Source organism: Otolemur garnettii, unplaced genomic scaffold (genome assembly GCF_000181295.1).
Source record: "Otolemur garnettii isolate 467f Iridium unplaced genomic scaffold, OtoGar3 scaffold00123, whole genome shotgun sequence".
Taxonomy (NCBI): Eukaryota; Metazoa; Chordata; class Mammalia; order Primates; family Galagidae; genus Otolemur; species Otolemur garnettii.
In genome coordinates, this window is record NW_003852518.1 from 217,443 (window position 1) to 227,902 (window position 10,460).

General features: G+C 46.0%; 1 protein-coding gene across 4 annotated transcripts in view; it reads left to right on the plus strand.

Annotated features, from left to right (window-relative positions):
* COBL (cordon-bleu WH2 repeat protein) overlaps positions 1-10,460 on the plus strand; it is a 314,424-nt gene that overhangs the window by 98,123 nt on the left and 205,841 nt on the right. For all 4 annotated transcript variants that reach the window (XM_023517890.1, XM_023517892.1, XM_012810060.2 and 1 more), the window contains exon 2: positions 4,572-4,772. In XM_023517890.1, the coding sequence (XP_023373658.1) occupies positions 4,572-4,772 (201 nt within the window). The remainder of the gene's footprint in view (positions 1-4,571; positions 4,773-10,460) is intronic.

Below are 10,460 nucleotides of genomic sequence, written 5' to 3' on the forward strand. Positions count from 1 at the left end.
GACCACTGCTGTGTACGGGGCCTGCCCTGCTCAGAGACCTTGCTGTGCTGCACAGGACCCAGGGGACCACTGCTGTGTACGGGGCCTGCCCTGCTTGGAGACCTTGCTGTGCTGCACAGGACCAGCCCTTCCACCATGGACTCCACTGTGCTGCGTCCTGAGAGTACACACCGCTGCCTTTCAGAGATGCTGAATGGTGGCTGAGGAAGTGTGGTGCCTACCTTGCTGTGTAAGGAATGTGAGGTGGGCGTGTGTGCCCTGTGTCTAGGGCATGATACAGGGCAGTTTGCTCAACCTGGTGTCCCTGCACTCACAGACAGGCACAGCACCACCCAGCAGGGCATGAACTCACTACCATCTAGATACCTACTGTCCCTGTGCTCACAGACAGGCACGGAGCTGCCCAGCAGGGCCTTGAATCCACCATGTCAGATGGTGGCTAATTAAAGAATGCCGTAACTTATTCCTCTGTCTTGATTTTTCCATCTCAGAAATGGGGCGACATCTCTCCTTTCTAATAGACGCTGAATAATATGGTTTTTAATTTTTTTTTCAGGTTCTGGGACCCACTTGTCCTGAGTTCTGTGTTAGCTTTGCCAGTCTATAGCCCTGGGAGGTGTGCCCACATTCCTTACCTATAACATGGGACAACAGCAGTGCCCCTCAGAGTGGTGTAGTGGAGAATAAGGGGATTAAAAAACACAAACTCAGGGTGGCGCCTGTGGCTCAGTGAGTAGGCGCTGGCCCCATATATCAAGGGTGGAGGGTTTGAACCCAGCCCATCCAAACTACAACAGAAAAGTAGCTGGGCTTTGTGGTGAGCGCTTGTTGTCCCAGCTACTCAGCAGGATGAGGCAAGAGAATCACCGAAGCCCAAGAGCTGGAGGTTGCTGTGACCTGACACCACAGCACTCTACCGAGGGCAACAAAGTGAGACTCTGTCCTTAAAAAAAAACCCCACAAACTCATAAATTTATCAACATATATTAAATATAGACTTAAATTGCTTTCATCAAATGATACAAAATTGCACCTACAATTATTGACCATTTTAAAGTGGTTTTTTTTTTTTTTTTTTTTTTTTGAGACAGAGCCTCAAGCTGTCCCCCTGGGTAGAGTGCCATGGCATTACAGCTCACCGCAACCTCCAACTCTTGGGCTCAAGCGAGTCTCCTGCCTCAGCCTCCCAAGTAGCTGGGACTACAGGCACCTGCCACAACACCCGGCTATTTTTTTGGTTGCAGCCGTCATTGTTGTTTGGCGGGTCCGGGCTGGGGATTCGAACCCGCCACCTTAGGTGTACGTGGCTGGCGCCTTAGTCGGTTGAGCTATAGGCGCTGAGCCTATTGACCATTTTAATGTCTAAAACGGGGCCTTTGTTTTAATGGAATGTTGCAATCTATTACAGTAACTCGGCTTTCAGATATTTGGTTTTACCTGGTCTGTGATAGGACATGGGCATTTTTTAAGCTTCCCACAGGCATCCTCCACAGTGCGGCCAGTGTTGGTAGTACTGATCTTAGCGTCAGTGTGCTCAGCATGGAGGCCCCTGAGATGGGTTTTCAGAACACACTGTTCTGTGCTGGTCGTCACGCACTAAGCATGTAAGGCAGACGGCACCATGAGGCATAGGCTGGTGGGGGTGGGGAGGGTCCTCCAGGAACAGTCAACTGTCATCAGCAGCTGGAGGGTGCAGGAGATTGAACAGCCCTTCTGAACCAAGGGTGAGTGGAGGCTTTGGTAGTCTGCAGCCCTACAGAGGGTAGATATGTGATGTCGAGCCAGTGGATCCAGATGAAAGTACACAGCTATTTTTTATTGTGAAAGTGTTCAGGGCCTTATCAAATCGCTTCCCCCCTTTTGTTAGTGTGACAGATTCCAATATTTTAAATGTTGGCTGTGTTAAATGTGCACGTATGCATCCTCACCTCTGCACGCTGGACTGTATTGGGGAGACAAACTTTCTGGAGCCCTCAGTTGGCTGGGTTGCAGCCGAGGCCACTGCAGTGGGCTCTGCCAGGCACGTGAACAGATGAGCCCCCTCCTAGGTGGCTCTCGGTGGTATGTGGAGGAAGGAGGCTAAGTGGGTGGTAGAATTAGTGGAGAGGGTGCTGGCTTGCAGGAAGAGAGCTGTGTTTGCATTTGTGTATGCCACAGTGAAGAGGGTGGTGACAGTGGTGTGGGGAGAGAAGGGTGGATGACATGATACCAAGAAGATGGCTCTGTTCTGAAGGAGTTCAAGCCAGCACGGTGTTGTTTTTCTAAAAACTGTAAAACACATTTTGCTTTATGCTGAAAACACCTTTGGGGAGTAATGCTAGTGGCACATGGGCTGCTCAGAGACTAAGCTTCTAGCCCTAGACCAAAGGTTGGCTAATTAAAAAACTCCATAATTCTCTGTCTTGATTTTTCCATCTCAGAAATGGGGTGACATTCCTCTTTCCTAATAGATGCTGAATAATATGGTTTTTAAAATTTTTTTCAGGCTCTGGGACCCAGTTGTCCCAAGTTCCATGTTAGCTTTGCTAGTCTGTAGCCCTGGGAGGTATGCCCACATTCCTTACCTATAACATGGGACAACAGCAGTGCCCCTCAGAGGGGCATAGTGGGGAACAAGGGGATTAAAAAATAGTCCTTAAAATAGTGCCATAGTATGTTGACTATTAATATTATTTTTGTATATATTGAAAATAAAGAAGTATACAATGGATAAGAATATAGAATAAATTTATAAATGGAATTTAAATGTAGGGCTTTTAACAAGAAAGAGAATTTATACCTACCTACCAGGACAGAGAATGAGAATGTTACTCTGAAGTCTTGTATTAACCAGTGTGACGCAGACATTAGGAAGAACGACGTCTGTTGTTCTTTTCCTGTATTTTCTAAATTACCTCTTTCCTTTTATAAGTAATACAAATACGGGTGTTATTATAGAAAATTAGAAAATTAAAATAGCAAAACCTGTATCACATCACACTGAGGTCATTGTTGCCAGTTCCTTCCTGTCTCTGTCTAGACTGTTTTGTGATGTATAGTTATTATATAGACTGCTTTTTTAAAATGCAATTTTCTTAAACAATATTTTGAAGTTTGTTTTTTAAAGTCTATGTTGTGGATTTTTGCACATAAAATTATATACTTTTAAGGCATATTAAATTAGTGCAAATATAACACTGTATTGTAATTTATTGACATTATCTTTTATTGCTGTATTTACTATTTTGTTTGTTTTCCATGAGAAATTATGTTGTGATGAGCATCTTTGAACCTCCCAAAATGTAGTCTTGTGGGATTATTAATTTAGGATAGATTTCTAGAAATAGAATTCCCATGTCTTCAGTACCTCATGCCAAAGTGCCTCCAAGAAGGCTCTGAGGCAGAGAGAGCGTGGGTCGGGTTGAGGGCTCAGGTCGCCTCTTTTGGATCTGCTGAGTAGAGTGTGGCTGGGGGAGGGGTGGGCAGGAGCAAGCTCTTTGGAGCCGGCAGATGTGGTTTCCATCTCTGCCCAGACACCAAATACTTGTGAGCCTTTGGGTGACCGTCAGGTGTCTGAGACTCAGTTTTCTCAGTTGTAAAATATTTTGGGTGCTTATTGAAGCAAACTTGCTAATTTATAATTAGCCTAGATCCTAGCTGAGTAATGCTATCATTATAATAAAATACCCAGGGCCCATATAAAACCATGTCCTTATATGTAAATAAGTCCATATATCCCTGTATATACACACATGCGTAAACAGTATACATACACATTACTATATGCTATATTACATATGCTATATTCTATATTTAAAATAAAATATCTATATAAAATAAAATCCTTTGCCTTCCTGGACTAATCAGGAGAAAATAAGAACACAAAAATATTCATCAGAGTAGGTGACTCAGCATCAGGTAGTTAGAAATCTCCCACAAGGTGACTGAATATTCAAAGCATGGTCTGAAATAAAGCGGAAACCAGGGTGAGAAGGGTCGTGTGTGGCCCTGAATTGTCTCTTGTGTCCTTTCCCTGCCAGACGGCCACATCTGTCCACAGTGGCTGCCTTGATGGGTGCTGATCGCATGGACTCTGGCTAATTTAACATAACACATCCTCACGATCACGGGTGCAGGGACTCCAGATCCTCAGAGCTGGTCCTGGATCCAGAGCTAGGGCAGGATTAGATTGGAGCGCGCAGACCGTCGTGGACTCCACCTAATTTGCTGTGATGTGTCATCTACCTGGCTGGGCCACACACACTGTGCTACACCCACCTTCCCTGGGTTGGGGACCTGTGGAAAATAAGCTTTGCTGCTCTCAGATGCCACACAGGTTGTTAGGGAGTTTCTTCCCAGCAGTGCTGCCTTTCAGAAACACTTCCTCTGTTCTTACCATGATCAGTGCTTAGTTGCTTTGGGAGGACATTGTATCTGTCAGCCTTGGAGAGTGCTGAAAACACTGACTACAAGAGGCAACACTGCTCAGAAAGTATTTCTGAAAAGGGGCATAATACGGGTAAGAATGAATCATTCTAAGGAAAGGGTGGAAACTGCCACTTCATTAGTGCTCTCTGTTGTTGTTTTTCAAGGAAGAGGATGAAGGCCCGTGCTCCCCCACCTCCTGGAAAGCCCGCCGCAAACACAGACAGTGAGCAGAAGCCTCCCCGAGGCGTGGCCCTCAGCCCACAGCAGAACCTGGTCCACATGAAGGAGGCGCTGAGGGACAGCACTGTGGATGTCACTGTGGTCCTGCCCAGTGGGCTGGAGAAACGGAGTGTGCTCAATGGCAGGTGAGAGGCGGGCTTCTGGGGAGTGTCACGGTGCTTCTGTTTGCAAGTAATAGGAGAATTGAAATTGGATGTGACGGGTCCCAGGTGACACCCTAGGATAGCCGCAGCTGTCTCACCTGGAGCGAGCTGAGGCTAACTGGGTCTCCTTGGTCTTTAGGAGAGCCAGGGCTGCATAGCTCAATCCTTAGTGGAATGCTCGTGAGGAAGGACAGCTGCAGAGTCGCCAGCGGCCCCAGGTTGGAGCTGCTGGGAGGGCAGCCTTCTGAGTCGGCCATTCTGTTGTCCACTAGCAAACTGTCCTGTTGAGGTGAAGACAGATATTGTTAGAAATTGGCCTTTTTAAGTGAAAACAGTTTAAGCTTAGATTATGGAATAAAGCTCTATGCGTGGATTTTTAATTTAAGGGAATCAACTTCTAGACCATCTGTTCTCACACACAGGCTTCTTGTGACAGCTCTGCCTGTGTGGGGGCCTTGAGCCAGTGTCACCGGCCATGTCTCTCAAAAAAGGTGCCGGCAAACACTGGCAAATGCCTCCCTCAATCATAGTATTTCCAGTTTCATTGCCAATACAGTTTCAAACACTGTGTTTGATGTGGATCTGAATAAATACTGTTATGTTGTTTGACCATTTTTGTGCCACCATTGCTGATACTTTACTAATAACTAATCTGTAATAAAAAGTTTCAACAGTCACAAGAAAGAAGTTAAATGTGGATGTTTATACCTGTTCTTATGGGAGAGAAGTCAGATAGGATGCTGAATTATAAAATTAGACATAAATGTATACTGTGTGATTCTGATGTAGTAGTGAACAGGTAGCATTTATACGAAAATGGGGAATAAGATATGATACAAAACAGTTAACTCTTACAAAGCAGTTTGTTCAAGTAATTTTAAAAAGGATAATGGTGGAAATCCCATCACTCTGGGCGCCTTTATCCTCATGGATACATTTTAAGAATGGTGCAAGAGTTTTATTAAAATACCAGTACTTAGATTCTACCTGAAATTGCCTAATCTCTTGCAACTGTTCTATAATAATAATTATTAATTTATTTATGATGAAAATTCTTGGTAATAGTTTAATGGGCGAAGAGGTACCTAAGTTTTCAAAATTACTATAGGGGACGTGTGAACAGAAACTCAAGGGATGTTGTTCAAGGGCCGCAAATGTATGCGGGATTGGAACGGTTGGATCAGGGGAGACTCCACCTTCACCTGGACTGGGGAAGGCCACCCTGCTATCCCATGTGGTGCCACCACGCATCAGGGTTGCTATTCAGTGGGGGTCCTCCTGTCACACCATGAGGGCACAGGTGTTGCCAGCTGCCTACCCTGGTACACATGGGAGGACACTGTCTCCTGGGGCAGCTTCCTAGGCCTGCCTTCCGGGGTCCATGCCCCGGACACTGAGCTACAAGAGTCACTGTCTCTTTCTCTGTGCTACAGGGCAGTTGGCCAAGGTGTGCTCTTCCCACATAATTTTATAACTTAAGAAGTGTATAGTATTAAAAGAAATTTGGAACACATGAAGTTTTTCCAGTGAGGGTATTATGGTTTACTCACCATTCTTATATTTTGGTCTGATTTCTAGGTACATTTCTTTTTTAATAACATGGCATTGTGGATTATATATTAATAATGTAATACATGGGTCTAACTTCACACATGCTCAAGGAAAGGCGAATGCCTGTCTGGAAAGTAAAAACATTTTGCCAACTGCTTTCCAAGAGAGCACATTCTTCTAATTATAATCTGTAAGTTTTGTTCCCTTTATAAAGTGGAAGTTACCACTGTGCAGTTTTGTAGTATAGTTACTGAGAATGATACAACCTTAGAGATTGAACATTAAAATAACTTTATCCTTTCTAAGTAGTGGAAGGATTAGTGAGAGCAGATGCCTGCGAGCTGCCTGAAGTGGGTCTTCCAGTGATCACTGTTGCACACAGCAGCTTCTTTCTTTAAAGACTGCTTTTATACGTGTACTCTTTAATGATTAAGAGTGGGCAGACGTGAAATTCCTGACAAAATGGATTTACCGATGTGTTGTCAGTGTACTTCCTTGCTCTAGGGTAAACAAGGAGTTTATAATTTACAATCAGCCCCTTACCCACACTATTCCCTGCTGTGAAAGATTCTCACAAAGAAAACACATTAGTAATTGGATGCTGATGATTTGGTGATATTTTTTTAAGCTTCCTTTGAATTTAGAAACATAAATAATAGTCTAACAGGTTAGGACTGGAGAATCAATGCTTTGGGCTGTGCTTAAGGGACATGTTTTGGCTGTGTCACTCCAGGCTGCTGGACAGAGGCCACTGTCCCATCACATTAATTGGGGCACAAGTAAAGATCTTTGAAGAGACAATGCCCTAAGCCAGAAAGGAGCTGGTAAGAGGGTGTCAGGCATTTTATAGTTCCGGGCTGGGTCACTTTGCCATAGTCAGTCTGCCATGGCCATAAGGGCACACACAGCCTGGGGCTGGGGACAGGAGAAGATAGGCCTTTCCTTTGGAGAGGAAATTGCCCTCAGTGCTCGGTCTGGCCATTCTGTCTCTGTAGGCCATTTCTCCCCTTTACAAGAGGCAAGCTGAGTTCTGTGTAGGGAGCTTCAGATCAGGCCTTGTAAGCCAGCACAGGACACTTACAGTGTCAGGCGTCGAGCGTCCACACTCCTGTAGAAAGCTCATCTGTTTTCAGGTGTGAGGGAGGGAGGCTAGGAGGGACCTCCATCCCTGATCTGTCCCTGAAGGTGTTGGTGGAGCATGTGTGCTGTCTGCCTGCAGCTCCTGAGTGGCAGTGGCTGTGGCCTTTCTCCCACAGTGAGCTCCTGGTCCGGGGGTCACGAGGAGGGAAGTTAGAATGGGCAGCTTGGATGCCATGTGCTGGCTTGTAGGCCAGAAGGTTTTTGGCTGTTCACTAAGTAACAGGGTTAACAGTCAGGTGTGTTTCTGTTTCTGTTTGAGGAATACCTTTAAATAAATTTCTGGGGCATGGAGCCCATATTGGTAATCTGAGCTCAAGGTGAATCTCACCAAGCAGCCTTGCATATCAGCACGGGTAGTAAGTTTGGTCACCTGAGTCCTAACTCACCATTCATAATGACCCAAGTTGTTGCTGCTGCCTCTTTAAGGCTTTGTTTGGGCTCAATCCAAGGGAAGCTAAAAATAAATCACTAGCGAAAAAAAGCCCCCAGTGATGTACAGAATGGATCACCAGCATCCAATCTCTAATATTGTCCTACAAGATCCTTCTCATGAGGGCTGACAAAGCTAAGGGGCTGGCTATAAATTATAAACTCTTTGCCCCCAGAAAAGTGAGAATATTCATGTTAACCCCCTATTTAATAACTTTATAAAAGGTGCTGTTTTTGATACTGATATTACACTAGTCATATATAGGACAAGTCTCATAATCTTGATGTATTAAAACATGAAAATACTCATTATTCAAAATATATATTGAATTACTAACCTTGTGAGGCACTGGGCAAAGGACCTCTCAGCAAGCAGAGGAAATAAATTGCATTTATGAGATAACTGGTTTATGTTAGAAGCAGATAGTTCAGTATTGCTAAGGGGGCCTGGACTCCTGGGGTGGTCCTGTCCCAGAGACTGCATCTGTCACCAGCAGACTCTTCTAGAGCCCGGCACATCATGAGAAAACTGGAGCATCACAGGTATTAATTTTTAAACATGGGGTAAAATCGTTTTATATTAAAAGTAGCATGCAAGGCTGGTGCAGTGGCTCATGCCTATAACCCCAGTATTTCAAGAAGCCCAGTAGGAGGATCTCTTGAGGTCAGGTGTTTGAGACCAGCTTGGGCAATGTAGTGAGACCCCCATCTCTACAAAAACATAAAAAAATTAGCCATGTGTGGCAGTGTACACCTATAGTTCTAGCTACTGAGGAGGCTGAGGCAGAAGGCTCGCTGGAGCCCAGGAGTTTAAGGTTGCTGTGAGCTATGATGATGCCACAGCACTCTAGCCAAGAAAAAGGGTGAGATCTTATCTCAAAAAAATAAAATAAAAAAAGGACCTTTAAAGACAAACACTAATAGGAGCCTTAATGGGTAATGGGACTGTGTCTAGATTTCCCAAGGGTACCTACTGAATCATCTACCAAGTGAGAATCATGTAAAAAACACAACTTGCTTGTGGACACAGAAAGATCTAGATTCTGAAGTAAAGGGTCAGATATAGGTCCAAAGATGAAGAGCCAGAGTTAAGAAAAAGCACAAGTTACTGTGGTCAGGAAAGGGACACCTTTCAGCCTGACACCAACCAAAATGCACTGTGTGCGTGAGGTTGGACCCTGAGGTAGGGCCCAATCCTCGCACTGTACATGTGAGATCACCTCTTCACACTTGTGCAGGTAACTCATGGCATCACTTCTGGGCAGGATGGCCTGGGTTTCCCTGGGTTCCCGCCTCTACACGTCTCCTTTCACCAGGGTCTTTAAGCAGCTTTATGCCTGAGTGCCTGTAGAGAAGGAGGCATCCCAGACAGCAGTGGCCCTACTCTCCCTGTGTTCACACCATCAGGCCCCAGAGGCAGTTCAGTTTTATAGGGTATGGCTGACACTCTGGGCTCTGATGTGGCCATCCTGGCTGTGGCTCTGGCCTGAGTCGCCATCCTATTCCTGATGCCTGGGTGTCTGCCTAACGGCTACAAGGCTGTTAGCTGCTGTCCTGCTTCCTCCTGCCTCGTTCAACAAGCCCAGCGCCCAGGCTGTTTGCAGGAGACCCCGGCCGTGCACCTGGAACCCTTCCTGTGAGCAGCAGGCTTCCCTGGGTCACCTGTTCTGTGATTGGCTTTTCTTTGGTTTGCACTTTGTGTGGGGCCTTGACAGTGTAAATGGATGTGGAGGGCCTGCTCTGTCCCTCCGGCCTCTCTGATGCCATCTGAAGCAGCCAGACCAGGCTTTCTCCCAGAGCCTGCTCTGACGCTGTTACGCTAGAGGTTGCTTCACCCAGAGCTTAGCTTGGGTGGCCTTGGTCCCACACAAGAAACTAGGCTGTGGTGAACCAGTTTAAGATGTGACAGATCTTGAAAATTAAGTTCGCTTTGACACTGGGTCAGGAAGTAGCTACCTTAACGTAATTTGTAAACTTGGTACTGAGTGACTGACCATTCAGCATGTATGGTAGCAAATGTGCACGTTTTGAGTACTTAGAGTCTAGTGGTTCTCAAAGTGGGGTCCTTGGACCAGCAGCTTTGGCATCAGTTGGGAACTTGCTAGAAACACAGATTCCCAGACATACTGAATCAGAAACCCTGAGGTAGGGCCCAGCAGTAGTCTAGTTCCAACAAGCTTGGTGGGGTTCAGGTTGCCGGTCACATTTTGAGGTGCTGCTATATTGCGTGTCACTGGTGCTGCCACGTGTAGTGGGTACTTGGGTGAGCACATGGTCCCAGGGCCTCACAGGTGTGATGGTGTGAACAGGGGGCTGTGGGAGAGATGAGCACTTGGTCCCAGGGCCTCACAGGTGTGATGGTGTGAACAGAGGGATGTGGGAGAGATGAGCACTTGGTCCCTGGGCCTCACAGGTGTGATGGTGTGAACAGAGGGGTGTGGGAGAGATGAGCACATGGTCCCTGGGCCTCACAGGTGTGATGGTGTGAACAGAGGGATGTGGGAGAGATGAGCACTTGGTCCCTGGGCCTCACAGGTGTGATGGTGTGAA